Source organism: Delphinapterus leucas, chromosome 11 (assembly GCF_059928025.1).
Source record: "Delphinapterus leucas isolate spDelLeu-1000000601 "Yukka" chromosome 11, BTC_Dleu_Yukka2, whole genome shotgun sequence".
NCBI classification, from domain to species: Eukaryota; Metazoa; Chordata; class Mammalia; order Artiodactyla; family Monodontidae; genus Delphinapterus; species Delphinapterus leucas.
In genome coordinates this window covers 102066347-102083259 of record NC_143139.1, presented here as the reverse complement: position 1 = coordinate 102083259, position 16913 = coordinate 102066347, and the positions used below count along the sequence as shown (strand labels likewise).

Genomic DNA, 16913 nt, shown 5'->3' with positions numbered 1-16913 from the left:
TCAATGGCATTCTCCCGGTCGGCCTGTGCCCGCATCTTCCTGACCTTTACCCCCTCCGCTCCGACACCCCCGTGCCCACCTTCAGGCACCACCCCTCTCGCACCCTCCTGGGTTCGGTCTCTGGCGCAGAGCCCAGCTGCCACCTTCATGCAGACTGCCTGCAAGACTCGCTGTATCACCTCTTATTCTTTCATAAAAGGTCCCCATCCCACTGTAATAGGATATACACGTGCTCTTTGTAAAATATTTAGCATAGCTGGAGTTTCAACTTCACTCAGTAATTCATCCGGGGCTTCCCTGGTGGCGCAGGTGCTGAGAGTCCGCCTGCCGATGCAGGGGACACGGGTTCGTGCCCCGGTCCAGGATGATCTATTTAGGCTGCGCCGGGTCTTAGTTGCAGCATGCACGCGGAATCCAGTTCCCTCACCAGGAATGGAACCCGGGCTTCCTGCATTGGGAGCGCGGACTCAGCCACTGGACCGCCAGGGAAGTCCGGGGGTCGCTGTGCTTTTGAAGACTCACCAGTGTTTCTGAGCGACGCCCACCCGTTCTACCTGTGTACTGCTCACTGAGGGAGTCGGGCTGCTTCCATCCCCAACAACCCAGACACCTCCAGTCAGGGGCTGGCCTCTCCCCTGCAGCAGCACGTTTCCGTGATCCCACATGCTGTTGGAGGTCCCCCACATTCTCCTTTTCCCTTATTTAATGACTCAGGTATTCATGGCCTTTCCTTTTCCCAATACATTTTGGAGGATGGGGAAGGTGGAAGTCTGCGCCGCCTTAGGCTGTTCCACGCATGGACAGGGCGCATCCCTCCATTTACTTACATCTTCTGTGCCTCCTGTAACAGAATCATTATTTCTCCGTAACGTCTTGTTGGTTCTTCAGGTTGCTTCCAGGACACCCTGTAGTAGTTCCGCTGTAAACAGCCACCACTTTCCGAGGTGTATTTCAGTTGGTCAGTCTGGTTAGGAGAAAAACCGCTGGTCTCCACGTGCTCTCAGAATTGGCAAGTGGCTATGGCAGGTGGCAGAGTTGCCACTGGAGCACAGCGGGTGCGCGGTGGATGCTGGCAGGACGAGCGCACGGGACCCACAGGACAGAGGGTGCAGCTGGAGCTGGCGGCCCTGCACCCCTACCCCATTACGGCAGCCCCTCTGACGCTGTCCTCATCTCAGAGAGGGGCCTGGGAGGGGAGGTGACACCTGGACAGGGGTTCTGATCCTGCAGAGGCTCCGAGCTCCACCCTCCCTGCCGCTTGGGCAGGGCTGGACAGCAGGGGCTGCTCCGGTCCTCACCCCCGGCCAGCCCAGACTGGGAGGCTACTCTCCCCAAATCCTGTCTCTGGGGCAGGATGGCATTAGGGGAGCAGCCTGCCCTTTCTCGTGCTGATCCATTGACATGTGGCTTTTGACACATGGAAGGGCTTTGGAAGGTTGAGGGACATTACTACAGTAAAACCTTCATTCTCATCTCTGTTTAGGTGACGATTTATCAGCTCGCATATCAGTGAAGACGAAAAATAGGAAGAAAGCCTAACGCTTGAACCATGTCTTATCACTTGGGCGAACCCCAAGTAATGTTTGCCCTTGAAGACGGGCGGCTCAACTGACGCATTTCCAATTCTACTTCCACGTTCAGTTACGAAAATTTGCAACGTCTGTGCATCGTGTTGACTGAGTATGTACCTAACGATTCTGAGAACACAGAGGAAGTTCTTGTTCCCAGGTCTGGCCTCATGGTCTCACAGATTAGGACAAACGACCCCCTCGATGTACTGCAGGTATTTTGTCTGGGAGCAGCCGAGGGTGCTGGATAGGACAGGCCATGGCACAACACGGCGGAGGGTCATCTCACCCCACACTTGGACAGCAGGTGGGCTGGGAGCTCTGCCCCACCGGCCCCCTCACTCTGGAGACTGGAGCCACTGCCCTGGGGTGCCCAGACACCTGGTGGAGGAAGTGGAGCTGGTGAGCTGGTCCACTCGAGTCCTGTGGCACTTCTGTTAGCCCTTCGTTGGCCAGAGCTCTCAGCTGGCTGGCCCCGCGAGGCTGGGTGGGGAGGCGGGTCACAGCCCACCGTGTTCCCCGGGAGAACAGACCCTCTGTGACGCCATAACTTTCAACCCAGCACATTCTGCACTGGGGTGCAGTTCTGCGGGAAGGAGTAATAACATGACACTTACAGCTGTGAAAGGACAGCTTGCTGGGGTCCTTTTTCAGTGGACGAGGGCGAGCGTCAAATTGCAGTGGCATTTTGAATCTGCCGGACATGCTGAAAAGGCTGCTGGAACTGTTCTACTTTAAAATGGCAACAGTTACAACACGCTGGGCATGAGAAACTTTAAAAAATGAAGGAAAAGCTTGGATAACTTACAAACGAGGGGCGGGACACACAATTTCCAAGTTTCACTTAGGGGATCTCTGTGCAGCCACACCTGCCCACGGTGCTCTTTTTTTTTTTTGGCTGTGTGGGGTCTTCGTTGCTGCACGCAGGCTTTCTCTAGTTGCGACGAGCGGGGGCTACTCTTTGTTGCAGTGCGTGGGCTTCTCATTGTGGTGGCTTCTCTTGTTGTGGAGCACGGGCTCTAGGCACGCAGGCTTCAGGAGTCGTGGCACACGGGCTCAGGAGTTGTGGCTCACGGGCTCCAGAGCACAGGCTCAGTAATTGTGGCGCACGTGCTTGTTGCTCCACGGCATGTAGGATCTTCCCGGACCAGGGCTCAAACCCATGTCCCCTGCATTGGCAGGCAGATTCTTAACCACTGCGCCACCAGGCAAGTCCCCTGTGGCGCCTCTTACCTCTGCTTCACGAGGTGTCCATGCTGGTCTAGGTGGATCGGCCTCCCACAGACTGACCCTTGGAGGGCAGGCACCATGCGCTTCTGCCCACAGGCAGCAGACGTCCCTGCTTGGGCACCGGCCCCCATCCCCATCCAAAGGTCACATGGGGGCTCCTGCCTGTTCTGGCCCAGCCAGGCTGCGCAGTGCCCTTGGCACACAGGTGTGCCCCGAGTACTGCCACCCCAGAGACACCTCTGGGTCCCTGCTGAGGTGTCCCCGGCCCGCCCAGCCCCTTGCTGCCTGCAGCCCCTGCCGCTCCTGCCCTGGCACGTGGGGGTGACCAAATTCCGCTACTCGCCACGGAGGATGGAGGGTGGGACCCAGCCACGTGTGCTCAGCCAACACTGGTTCTCCCCCCACCCCCGGAATTTCTAGGTCTCCACTGTCACCGGTTGGTGTCAGAGGCCCGGCCCCCAAGACCCTGCTCTGGAGAGGGTGGCACGGCAAAGCAGGGTGTGCTGGACTGGGACTCGGCCACGGAGAAGACCAAGGGGGGCAGAGCCAGGTGGCAAGTGGGCAGGAGGTGCAGACCGAGGGGGTTCAGTGGGACTGACTTCCACTCAGACTCTGCCAGGTGGGGCTCGAGGCTGCTCAGAGTGACCTGGCAACCGTCCTGGCAGCCCATGCATGCGGTCAAGGCCAGAACCTTCTCATGTCCTGACGAGCTACTGGCTCTGTTTCTGAACCCAGACATTCCCCCACCAACTGACCCACAGCAGCCATTTGTGGTGTGTTCGCAGTTAGGAGAGCCCAACCCCAGGCCCGGGGGCCCCTGTGGGCTCCGGGCTGAGCCACTGGGGCCTCAACTTCCCCACCTGTGAGCCAGGAGATGGCATTTCCAGTGCTCACAGCTGCCGACAAAGGGACAAGGCCCTGAGGAGCAGGGGTGAGGGCAGCCCGTCACGGGGGGTGCTAGGGTCCTGGGATGGCCTTGGGAACCCTGGTGCGGACACTGTCTGCCCTGTCCCTCCCGCCACGCCCTCCACCTCTGCAGCACCCACGGGAAGGTCTCTGTGGCCCTGCCTGTGGCCTCCAAAGGCTCGGATACAGGCCCCGCCCAGCTGCACCAGGATGCAGGGCGGGGAGGATGCTGACCCCCACCCCTGCCCTGCCGGCCCAGCCCTGGGCAAAGAGCCCCGGAGCCCCCAGGCTTCACACAGCTGGCGTGTGAAGTGAACGTGGCTCAAGGGCCTGGAGGCCATGTGAAAGCCTGACCGCCAACCCCAATATTGGATGCGGAGGCCACGCAAGTGTCCCACTCAAGCATTTATTTCGGTGACAGCTGCAGAGACTGCCCAGGGGTGGGCACAGGCTGCGTGCGGAGCTGACAGCAGCGAGAGCAGACGTCAGACCAGGGGCCCCAGGCCCGTGGCCACGGCTGGAAACTAGGCAGGCCGCAGCCCAGATGGCGTCCCTCGGGGTGTGGAACGTGGCCTCCGGCCACTGCTTCTCAGCAGGGGCTCTGCTGGGCAGAGAGGGGTGGCCGCACACCCGGCCATGGCAGCAGACTTGGAAATGCGAGGTCCAGTGAGTGGGGTCCCCATGACAGCTCAGGCTCACGCTCAGGGACCACCGCGGGCGGGGGGGCTGGCGGCCCCCTCTTCCCAGGGTGGTCTTACGAGGGGCACTGAAGTTTGCTCATTAAGCTGTGAAAGGAAGGAAGCGCTGACCCCAAATGTCATCCCAGGACCGGGTGGAGGGTGGCTGCAGCCCAGAGGCAGGGCCCGCAGGGGCAGGAGACGGCAGTGCTCACTCCTGCAGGGGCTGCAGCTCGGGCGGCAGGTTGCATCCCGTGTAAACCCCATTCGTGATGCTGTACTCCAGCAAAGCCCCGAAACACGGATCCTGATGACACACAAAGGGGCGGGGCTCGTACCTGACAGCCATCCCGCTGCCCCCCCCCCCCCGAGCCCTGGGCCCCAGCTCACCCTGACAAGAACATGAGGATTTCCCACCACAATCAGCAAGGCTTTGGGTCTGGTGATTGCAACATTAAATCTTTTTGAGTCGGCCAAGAATCCCAAAAAATATCTATCATCTTCAAATATGTCTTCATTTGATCGCACCTAAGAAACCCAGAGATGGATAAAAATAGTGTTTAAAATTTTTCGGTGTGGAAAGAAACTCAATATATAAAAAGCATTTAAAAACGTTCAACGTCAGTATGACTCCATCTGTGGTCACAGAAGAGAAAGGCAGTGGGTGAGGAGCAGGCCTCCCGGCGTTCTGCCTACAGCCAAGGGGGCACTCCACACGCCAAGGGGTGACCTCCGGTGCGGGGCTTGAGGCAACGCTGCTTTTCCTCCTACCTGAACTCCCCAACCTGCCAGCAGTTAACACGCACTGTCCATAAAGGGAATTTTAAAGAGAAGAACAGACTTCCGAGAGCCGAGCCAACCTTCCCGGCCCGCAGGCTCCTTGCCAATCCCGCCCCTTCAACATCCCAGCCCTCCTTCTCCAACATTTAACTACTTCTTCCTGGGTTTCTGTACTTCGTTTTTTTTTTAAGAAGAACGCCCTACAGTTAACTGCTCAAGGTGATGGTCCAAGGCCCCTCCTGCCCCCGGGAGGCCCCGCACAGCAGCCAGCCTGGCGCAGGCCCCTGGGACGGGGGTACCTACAGTTGACATGATGATAACCAGATACTCTTGCCCTTGAAACTCCTCCACGGATCCAACCTTTATATCCATCAGATCAACATTTTGCAAAAGAATTCTGATTTTCTCCACCTTTGAAGGAGATGAGATCAAAGATAAAATTTCACAAATCTGACCATTTCTTTACATATTACAGCGTAAGCTGAACGTTAACCACTGAGCCCCATGGCCTTTCAACCCCTGATCTCGGCTCATCAACTCTAAGCCGCTCACGGCACAAACGCCGATCTCAGGTGGGGTGTACGGGGCCGGGCAGCACCTCCCAGGAGCAGGGCTTTGCGTCAAGAGGCGAGGACTCCCTGTGCTGAGAGTGGGGGTGGGTCCAGAGCGCCTCCTGGGGTTGGCGGGGAGAGAGCGCCGTCCAGAGGATCCCACCCCCGGGGCCTGAGTGGTTATGACAGGAACCAGGCTGTGTGGCCGAAACAGGAAAGCCAGGAGGAAGAGGACGGGGGGACGGTCCTGAAGGGGGGCAGCTGATGAGCTGAGCAAGACTGGGGGTGTGTGAAGGTCTCCAGAGGTGCTAGTAAAGGAGAAGCAACTTGAAATTGGGAGGAGGACAAAAGCTCAGCTCCCGCCAGCACAAGGGGCTGGAGGGTGCGGGCCAGAGGCGGCTCCCTCAGCACCCAGGGGACGGGCCTTCTCACACGCAGTGACCGCATGCGCGCCGAGGTGAGATCACCACGTGTCCCCAGCCCCCGCCCCCCACCCCGTTTGGGGCACAGGCACAGCGGCTGTACAGATGCAGAGAGAGCCGTGTCCACCTTCATTCCTCAGACCCCACAGACAGGAAGGCGCAGAGGAGCTGGCTGGGGCAGACCCACACCTGCTTCCGGTAAGGCGTGATCACGCCGATGTCGCCAGCGGACACCTGGCTGGAGATGCTTCTGGCCAGCAGGCAGCAGTAGCGCATGACCTGGACGGCCTCGGCAGGGTTGAACCACGATGGGCTTCGCCCCTCTCGAGCTTCCTCGCCCTGAGTTTAGCAGGAAGACAAGAGAATGGCACGTCCATCACAAAAACGTCATTTTCTCGACAGGAGCTTGTGAAGGGTCTATGAACTAGGGAGAAGTCAGGGTGGTGACTCAGCAGAGACAGAGGAGCGCTGCTCTCGTGCAGACTTGTGGTCCAGCAGGACAGACGGATGCTCAGCAGTAAGAGCTCGTTCTGGATGCACAGATGCCAGGGGAGGAGGGTTGGCTGGGCGTGTCTCTGAACTGGGACCCCACCCCCTGCCAAAATGCCCGTGCGTCCTGGCAAGAGCAGACTTCGTGGCCTGGGGGAGGCGGCCGGCCGGCTGATACCTATGTGGGCACAAGTTTTTAAAAGCAGAATTTACAGGCCCTCGTTCTTGATCAGAACCTAGTACACTCCGAAGTAAAATATAGGTCACCCAAACATCCTTAACCACGTGGAAACACACTTCTTTAGAACTCCTGGGTCAAAAGGGAAAATAAAGTCTCAAGCGCCCCGACAGACACGAAGACGCGCGTGGAAGGGCAGAGCTGGGGGGCGTGGCCACCCGAGCCCCTGCGAGGAGCACAGGGGCCACGAGCCCGCCTCGTGGGAACTACAACAAGCGAAGGAAAGGTGAGCAAGTCAGCGAGGGGAGGAGCAGAGATAAAGCTGAGACGAATGAAGCAGAAAACAGGTGAGAATGAAGTCCAAAGCTGGTTTTCCAATTAGATCAAAGGCTGCTGCCTCTCCTGTAACAGGCCAGACGGTCAGAATCTGAGGCTTGGGTGCAGCCACGCTGCCCACTCAGCCCTGCCGTCTGGGCGCAGGTTCCCGGCTCCCGGCCGCACTTCCTTTAGGACAAGACCCCAGTTGCCTTGGGCCCGGCCCACCTTGGGCACTCCGGGGGCTCAGCTGCCCCCTCGACTGGGCCCCTCTGTGAGATGCCCTGGGCTGGGGACAGAGCAGTGAGGCAGATGGGGGTCTTTCTGGAGCTCTGGGGGAGGGGCTGACGAGGGGAGCATACAGGTGACACCTGGAGGTCTCATTCCAGGGATGGAGTGCCCTGTGGGGGTGCGAGGGCCCTGGCAGTGCTGCAGCCTCGAAACAACGGACGACAATGCCCTTTTGCTCCAACGGTGGGAGTGGACCCCGCTGTTCCCTGCAACCCAGCCCCAGAGGCCTCACCCTCATTTTCTTCTGGGGGCCCAGAATGGAGCCAGTACACAGTCATGCCCCAAGAAATACCCACTAAATAAGGTAACCTTTCTGGACTCTTCTTTTCACAGCGAGCACCTCCGTCTCCACAGCTCCATGGTAGGTTATCCAGTGGACCTGGAGTCTCCATTTCCTTCTACACAATGTTTTTGCACATTTACCACTCCCTTCTACACCCAGTTTTTGTCGCGAATGAGCCTACTGTGACCCTTACGTAGTTTGCAGGAAACACATGGGTTGCTGTGGGCAGAGCTGACCTCTCCTCAAGGCCAGTCCCTCCACTGGGAGCGTGGGTGCTCTCGGGTGGACCTCCCCTTCTTGGCTGACTGCTCTGCTGCCCCCACCGCGTCTGCTTTGCTGCCCCTGAAGCCTGGGGAAGCCTTCGAGCAGAGGCTGGGGGAGCGGCATTCCTGGAGGGGCCTCGTGCCAAGCGACCACGCTGGTCTCCCCACAGGGCCCCCTCTTCCTCCAACTCGCCCCCATCCAGAGGATGGGCACCCCAAGCCACACCTGGACACATGAGCCCACCGCTGACACAGCGGGTCAAGCTAAACGTCGAGGGGCCGAGTGCTGTCCCCGGGAAGGCAGGCTGCTGAGAGGACGGGCAGACACCACTCCAGCCCCAATTCTGCAGGAGAGTTTGGCGAGGGAGGGGCTCACGCCAAACCTGACTTCGGCTTCTAACCACCAAACTCCCAGTACAAACTCCCTGGTTTTAGTGAGCGCTACCGGGCGTCTAACACCTCCCTCTGGGGACCCCCCACCCAGTGAGGCCCTGGGGGAGGGCAGGCTCTGTCCCCAGGATTGGTCCTCCCCCTCGACACCATTGAATCACAGGGGGAAGGGGTGTGGCGGTGGCAGGAGCTTCCCCAGGTCTGCTCACCTCCCAGCCCCCGATCGACCCTGTCAACTCCCTCAGGATGCCCCCCTTCGATGCCCACCTCGGGCCATCTCCCTCTGGGGCCTTCTGTGCAGCCACCCGAGTGCCGAGGGGCTGGTCCTGTGGGGGCAGAGCCCCTTCCTCACTGGCTTTTCTGCCCCGGGACCAGCAGGGAGCAAGCCCACCACAAGCTCTCAGGAAATGCTGGGTTAATGATGCTGGGTTAACGACCAGATTCAACATGGTAACCAGGAGACGTGTAACCGTAGGTAGCACTGAGGGGTCGCCCTCCTGCCGAGCCCGGCCCACACTCACCCTCACTCCGTGGAAGATGAGGGGGAAGCCCTTCCTGGGTAACTTCTCCCAGCCCAGCAAGGAGGTCACCACCCTGGGGTCTGCGCAGACTTCCAGCTCTTGGTGGTAGAACAGTCTGGATGGTAGGGCCAGCAGAGCTGAGTGGGACCTGTAGTTCTTCACGAGCTTCGTCACCTGCAGGTAGGAAGCAGGGGCAGGTCCAGGGCCAAAGCTAGCACGCGCACCCGACGTGCCTCCAGGGGAAAGGTGCGTGGTCACCTCGAATCACACCCGGGCGGCCCTGCCTGTGACGCCCGCCCCTGTCACCTCCACTGGACTTGGAAGCGCTCTTGGCACCTCTACCTCGGACGACTGGGCTCTGACAGAAAAGAACAGGAGAGAAAGTGTCCCTGTGTGGGGCTGCAGGCTGTCTGCAAGCTGCACCCTGATTCCCTGTGTCGTGACCCCGGCCGTTAGAGCAGCCCGGGGAGCCTGGTCCTGGCTTGGCTGCGGTGGGAGCCGGGCCCTGGGCCCCGAGGTAGGATGGCTACCCACAGCCAGCCCCCCGAGGCGCCGGGGGACGAAGCACCAAGACGGGGAGCAAGGACAGCTTTGTTTCCTGCCTCCAACTGGCCAGGAAGTTCACCCTAGTCTTTCCTTTTTCCTGGGGCGAGAAGGCCAGAGGCCCAGGACTCTCCTGTTGGCAAACTTCAACTCAGTCACCAAGACAGGTCCAGCCTCTGAGACACTAATCTAAAGCCCAAACCTGACTCAGCAGCACGGCTTCTCCCTGGGCCGCGCCGGGCCCCGCGGTGCTGGCCTGGACACCTGCCCGCCGCCCCATCCGCCCTGTGCCCACGTGCCCTCTCTGTTCTCCAGGGGGAAAGGGCCCGGGGCTGACAATCTGGAACGTGGAATAGGCCCCAGGCAGTTGCCCTGACCATCTGCCCACGATCACCGTACCTGGCTTGCTGTTCAAAGTCCAGAGGGGAACCTCTCCTTGTCTCTATACTGGGGGAGCCCAGAGGATAATGTTATTGGCTCACCTCAACAGGGGACCCCATGGACACAAAGCTCCCGAGCTCCAGGGTGCTGGGGGCTCCTGAAATGCAGACCCTGAGGCCCATCCCTCTGTGTCATCAGAGGTCGGCTGAGAAACCAGGGACTGGCACTTCCACCAGTACCTCAGAAGACCGCAGACACGCTGCCTTCTCTTCCAGGTAAACTTCCAGAGCTCCCTCCCATTTCCCACAGTGACACAGACTGAAGCTCTCTTACTGAGGGGCTGGCGCTGCCTGCAAGGGCCGGCCCCCCAGGGAGCCCCTCAGCAAGCCCTGGAAGCAGTTCCTGAGTTCCTGGGACCGTGGAGTTGGTGAAAGTGCCTCAGGTGCACTTTGGGGGTGGTGGCAGAAGGAGGGTGGGCTGCTTGGGCCCTGCCCCTGGGTGTGGCTCAGGGGACACAGGGTGGTGAGCTCCCCCGTGGGCCCCTCTGCTCGAGTCCCACCAAGAAGCACGTGGGGTCCAAGCTCACCAACAAGGGGTTGTAGGCACCACAGGCTCCAAAAGCATCTTCGTCTCGCAGATACGCTGGTCGGGACATCAGTCTCTCCAGCATAGAGACGTGCAGCCCATAGGCCGTGGCAAGTCTGGACTTGATGACCGGTCCGAGCTGCATGGGGTCTCCGGCCAGGATGATCTGTGACATGAACGGGATGGCTCTCGGCATCTGTCTCATGAGCGAGTCCCCTGGTGGGTGGCGCGCAGGGGCCAAGGTTGGGGCGACTACAGCGCATGAGCCTCACCTGGCCGCTGACGTCTGAGACCAGCCCCAGGGGGATGAGGCACTCGGGCTCACTCGCCTGGCCCGCTTCGTCCACAAACACGTGCGTGAAGTGTCCGACTCTAGAGAAGGCACATTCCCGGGGTCACTCTTGTCCATGTGTCCTGCCCAGCAAGGCCTCGCCTCGCTGCCTGGGGCGCCTGCCCCCACCCCCGGGTACCTCCCGACTCTCCGCGAACACACCACCTCCTCCCCGCCTCCGCCCAGGAAGCCCCGAGAGCCCACCTCAAGCCTATCTGGTAGAAGAGCCCCGCACTGCTGCACGTGGTGATGACCACCCTGAAGCGAGAGGCCCTCCAGATGTCTTCCCCATCTCTGCAGTACGGCCTGATGGTCTCTGTGATGCTCTGTGGGGGGCAGGCCATCTGCCAGGTTACTGAGCATTTCTTTAAACTGGACATAATCACAGAGCTGAATGGAATTCTAAATGATAACCTCATCCTGCTGCCACTTCTTAGTTGTGACTCAGTACTGATTTAAGATTGGTTTTGATATCAAAACGTCTTATGTTTTCCTATCAATTTAGTCCATGTTTTACAGACTCTAGAACCATGAATATAACAGTGAATCCTGCAGATCCTTCCCCAAAACAACCACATACATTTTCTAGATTCAATCTCTTTTGTTAACCAAACTGGGAGCTTTTATAGTCAACCAACAGAACCAAAAAGCAACTGTACCTTTGGGGAAAAATAAGAGAGTAGCATCAGCATTTAACATAGCTGGGAACGCCCAGGACGTCACTAAACCTTCAGGAAGGAAACAGTCCTCGTGCTCTGCTGTGGTGTTGGGACAAGGTCGGGGGAGGACGCTCACCTCCTTGAACCTGCAGGTGGCGTTCACACGGACCATGGCGCCCAGCCGCAGTGCCTGGCTCTCGTGCAGCCGCAGGCACACAAGGTCGGCCGCGCTGTTGGAGGGTGCGCACACCAGGATCCGACTGTCCGGCAGAGCGTGGAAGACCTTCCCCAGGACACACGGGAGGCAAAAGGGGACGGGTCAGCGGCCAGTGCCAAGCCCACCTGTAAGGGCTCCTGACGTGGACTTGCTGCATGGGCCCACATCACCCCTCACGCGTCTGAGCCTGGCCCTGCCACTGTGTGCAGGTGGTGGAGTCCCCGTCTCCCAGACCCTAAACTTCCCGGGCCTGGGTACCCACGGGCGACCCGAGTCCCCAGCGACGCAGGACACTGAACACAAACAATGTCCACAACTCAATTTAAATCTCGATGGAGGCGCCATACACTTGTGCAGTTTCTATTCTGAAGTGGAGCGATTCCTGTCTAAACCTAGGAAATGAGCTCTTAAAGTCCTATAGCCACATAACAAACTTTGCTAAATATGAAACAACTGGGATTTTTCAAACTCTTTCCAACGTTCTGATCTATGGTTTAAACCGATGCTTCCCGATGACAGGAGCACACAGCTCTGTTTACCGCGACCCCGTCCCCACCCACCATTACCTGTAAAACAGCCTCTATGATGGTCACCGTCTTCCCAGTCCCAGGAGGCCCGAAGAGCACATAGGGGATCGGGCGGCAGTCTCCACTCAGAATCCTCCTCACCGCCAACTTCTGGTTTTCGTTCAGCAGGGGGTTGAAAAACTCCTCTCTCGCTTTCGGGGCTCCGCTGACTGCGTCCAAAGGGAGAGACAGGGTCGGCGGAGGTCACAGCTGGTCCCCTCACGACCCGTCCCAGCGTCACTCGCTTCGGGATAGTCGGCTGAGAGCAAAAGCATAGGCCACTCCGCCCGCTCCCCGCGTCACCTGTGCAGTGTCACCAAGGTGTTAAGAGTGGTTGTTAACAGGTGGACAAGAGCAGCCCACCATCAGGAGGGTCAGAACACATGTCCCCTCGGCTGCCCGAGATCCCCCCGACCAAGTCCTGCAGGAGCTGGCTTGGTCCCCAGACTCACCCAGCCTGCCTGTCTCTGTGGCGAAGGCCCACGGCCCTGGTGTGTCCTGGGCACCCGCTCGCTGCTCCTCTGGGGTGTGCTTAGTTTGGTCCTTCAAGGCTTTCCTATTCTAGAAAAATCATGCAGAAAAATGGCTTAAAAAGAAAGCTTTGGGACTTCCCTGGTGGCACAGTGGTTAAGAATCTGCCTGCCAATGCAGGGGACACAGGTTCAATCCCTGGTCCGGGAAGATTCCACATGCTGCGGAGCAGCTAAGCCCGTGCACCACAGCTACTGAGCCTGCACTCTGGAGCCCGCGTGCCACAACTACTGAGCCCGCGTGCCACAACTACTGAAGCCCGTGCACCTAGAGCCCGTGCTCCACAACAAGAGAAGCCACTGCAATGAGAAGCCCGCGCACTGCAAGGAAGAGCAGCCCCCGCTCGCTGCAACTAGAGGAAGCCCGTGTGCAGCAACGAAGACCCAGCACAGCCAAAAAAATAAAAAATAAATAAAATAAATAAAGCAATACCTTGGAGGTGGGCTGTCCGTGGTTTTTGATGTCTTGTGCGTGTTTCCAATCCCATGTCACTTGGGGAGACTGTAAAATGATTTCTTCTGGAAACAACACTTTTAGAACAAGAAAAAGCGAAAAGGTAGACATTACTGAAAAGCTTAAGAAAGATGAATAGAGGCAGCTCGTCCTGAAGAAATTCATGTCTGTGTATTCCTCTCCTCTCTGGCCCTGTGCACTGCTTCTCACCTACAGCATAGTGCCAGCACCGCATATTCTTGGCAACAAAGCCATTTACTTGTCTATTTGTAAGTACAAAAATGAGTTACATTTAGGGGGGAAAGCAGAGTGCAATCATTTTATTTTTAACAACTTAAGCATGCTATTTCTACATAGCTGAAATTGTAAGAAAACACTGAACGTCCCCAATAGAAAGGAAAACACTGGGTATCACATAGTTTTACTTCTAATGTATGAATGAAGAGACTGTGGTTTAGACAAAATTTTACGTGACGCTTCTAAAAATACTCTGGGAAGATGTAACACCGTCATTCCACAAAAGTTAATACCTTTTACGCCCAAGTGGACAACTTGTTCAAGTGCAAAGTGACACCGTCTGCTGGTGGTCCTGTGGGAGAGAGTGATGTGGGTCAGCACCCTGGGACCCTTAAGGAACACTCACATGAGACCAGGCTGGAGGAACCAGCAGGAGTTTTACGAGAAAGCCCTCAACACCTGTCAGGACAGCAGGGATGCCTTCCTTTCTGGGAATATTCCTGTTTTAATGTATAAAATGGACAAGTAGAAAAAAGAGGAAATATAGCCTGTGAAGTGTCAGAGCTGCATCAATAGGAAAATAACTTTGATGGTAAAGATTCACTCCTGTGAAATTTACTCAGAACAACAGTAAAAAAATAAACTGAAGCATGTTAAAAATGCTAAGTATTGGGGCTTCCCTGGTGGTGCAGTGGTTAAGAATCCGCCTGCCAATGCAGGGGACACGGGTTTGAGCCCTGGTCCGGGGAGATCCCACATGCTGCAGAGCAACTAAGCCCGCGAGCCACAACTACTGAAGCCCGCGCGCCTAGAGCCCACGCTCTGCAACAAGAGAAGCCACCGCAATGAGAAGCCCGCGCACTGCAATGAAGAGTAGGCCCCACTCGCCGCAACTAGAGAAAGCCCGCGCGCAGCAACAAAGACCCAACGCAGCCAAAAATAAAAAAATTAAATAAATTAAAAAATTATTAGACAAGCAAAACAGCAGGAAAATAAGAAGCATCCTCATGGGAAAAGTTAAAAGAAACAGACCCAGAAATGAACTAGACACTCAATTAGCATACAAGAAGTTCAAAACAGTTGTTATAAATACATTTAAGATTTAAAGATTGACATAATGGTTGAGCAGATGGGGAATCTCTACAGAAAAGACCCAACACAGCCAAAAATAAGATTAAAAAAAAAATTTAAGTTTATTAGAGCAAAAATTGATTCGAATCAGGCAGTAAAGCATCCCATTAGCAGACAGAAGAGCTCTGAGGAGATGTTCAAAATGAAAGACTTCTATAGGCAGAAGGGACCAGGGACAAGGAGTGATTTAGGCCAAAAGGCGGGTTGGGGCAAAGGTCACTGTCCTTGAGGGGACGGCAGGGGTCATTCAGGGAGACGACCCCCCCCAGTGCTAATCAGGGGGTTCCTGGCTGACTGGTTCACAATTCCATTTCTGGGACAGCCAAGACTGCAATTCAGTAAAACCTCAGTTTGGTGACATGGGGCTTAGTATAAGCGACTCCACTGTGGGCCTGTTCTCCATTTTTTTTTTTTTGGCTTTGCCGCACGTCAAACGGGATTTTAGTTCCCTGATCGGGGATAGAACCCCTGTGCCCACTACAGTGGAAGCGTGGAGTCTTAACCACTGGACCGCCAGGTAAGTCCCTGTTCTCTTGTATTTTAACACAACAAAAAGAACAAAAAGTGGAAAATAAAATTCCACCTTCAATGGAACAAGATGACCAAAGCTCCAAAGCACAAAAGAAGAGAATGCTCAGAAAGGAGCATCTGGCCTCGAACAAGCAAAGGCACGAGAGCTGGTTCAAGCCACCTCAGAACTCCGGCCACAGGTGGATTTACGGATTTCCGGAAAATGCAGGTAACCGTCAGGACCCGCTCCCACAGCGCAGCGTTCTGTGGGCGTGTACGGGGCCAGAAGGAACCGGAGCCTCACCTGCAGGGCCCCAGGCTCCTGGCAGCCCCATCACCCCTGGGATACAATAAACTCCACTCAAGAGGAGCAGCAACCAGAAAAGACCCTCCTAGGACTTAGCAAGGCTGTGACTCCAAGAAAGAAAAGACAACTTAAAGCAGATGAATTAAAGAGGAAGAAACCTTCCAGTGGGAAGTCACCATAACAAAGACTCTAAAACGCCTGAGGAAACCAGACGTCCCGCCAACTTGCAGCCCAGCACCTTACCCCTAACAGCATGAAAACAGCATGAAAACACGAGCCAAACGTTTCCCAGGAAATCCTTGGAGCACATGACGGGAGGAATTCACCACACAGAACACCACGTTTTTCATCTCAGGCCTATAAGAAAGGTTCGACAGAAAGTTATCCAGTCGAAATATCCATCTCCTGAATAGGCTGAACAAAAAATTATTATCTCAAGAAATGCCAAAAAGGAAATGAATGTAATAGCTCAGAATAGAAACTGACCCTTAAAATTCCTTAACACAATTAATCCGAAGGACAGCAAGAAACTAGATGGTAAAATACCAGCAGTATTTACTAAAACAAAAAACAAGAAAAAGACACGGAGACGGAAGCCACGAGAGAAAAGTAAAGCAGCTGGGTGGGAGCTAACACAACGACAGACAAGGATTCCAAAGGAGGACAAAGAACAGAAAGAAAAGAGGACTTAAAGGAAACTCTCCTAGACCCCATACGGCAAAGATGACAATTCTCCCTGTTTTTACCATCATGGTACAAAGATGTAAGAATGTTTATTGCTTCACTGTCTGTGATAGGAAGAAGCTTAGAACCTAAAGGTCCAGCAGGGATAATAAAGACCAGAGCAAAACCCAACGGACTGGGAGTACCCTGGTGGCCCAGTGGTTAGGACATGGGCTTTCACTGCCGTAGACCCGGGTTCGATCCCTGGTTGGGGAACTAAGACCCCACTAGCCACGCAGTGCAGCCAAAAAAACCCCCCCAAAAACCCAATAGACTAGAGACAGAAACACACGAGAGAACACTGATGAGGCTGGAAGTCCATCCTTCAATGAGATCAGTAAAGCCGACAAAGCTCTAGCCAAACTGACAGGAAAAGAAAGGGCAGACGTGTTGCCAGTCCTGGGAACGAGAGTGGTAACGTCAGCAAAGACTCTACAAACACTAAACGAACAATAAGGAAATATCATGAGCAATTTCACACAAATACATTAGATAACGCAGATGAAACGCACAAATCCGTAAAGACACACACACTACCAGAGTCCACGTGGCAAGAAACTAAGGTTCTTAATCTCCTAAAGAAACTGAATTTGTAGTCAGGAAGCTTCCCACACAGAAAACTTCAGACCTAGAAGGTTTTGCTGGTAAATTCTACCAAGCATTTAAGGAAGAGCTGATGAAAGTCATATTTTAAGGCAAGACAAGAAAAATTTAAACATAAACTTGTTCTCTGCCCTTTGGCCTCCTCCCTCCCCACTAGTGTGTACCTGCATCTGCGTTATGTGTTAACCTGACCTCCCCCATGGCAGAAATACCTGCTCAACCAAAGACTGATTTTTCTCCTTCTGGAGCCAGCCATGTAACTCCTTAGAAGA

The 16913-nt window shown here is 55.8% G+C and overlaps 1 protein-coding gene across 1 annotated transcript in view; it reads right to left on the bottom strand.

Moving 5' to 3' along the window:
- Nucleotides 1-4101: 4101 nt before the first annotated feature.
- The window catches only part of MOV10L1 (Mov10 like RNA helicase 1), a 44482-nt gene continuing 31670 nt past the window's right edge, over nt 4102-16913 (bottom strand). Inside the window, exons 14-26 of the mRNA XM_022596775.2 lie at nt 13661-13719; nt 13110-13207; nt 12599-12707; nt 12147-12316; nt 11500-11646; nt 10909-11030; nt 10646-10745; nt 10375-10539; nt 8865-9038; nt 6324-6473; nt 5465-5572; nt 4772-4909; nt 4102-4688 (exon numbers count right to left, since the gene is read on the bottom strand). Of these exons, the coding sequence (XP_022452483.1) occupies nt 4593-4688; nt 4772-4909; nt 5465-5572; nt 6324-6473; nt 8865-9038; nt 10375-10539; nt 10646-10745; nt 10909-11030; nt 11500-11646; nt 12147-12316; nt 12599-12707; nt 13110-13207; nt 13661-13719 (1636 nt within the window). The 3' untranslated portion in view covers nt 4102-4592. The remainder of the gene's footprint in view (nt 4689-4771; nt 4910-5464; nt 5573-6323; nt 6474-8864; nt 9039-10374; nt 10540-10645; nt 10746-10908; nt 11031-11499; nt 11647-12146; nt 12317-12598; nt 12708-13109; nt 13208-13660; nt 13720-16913) is intronic.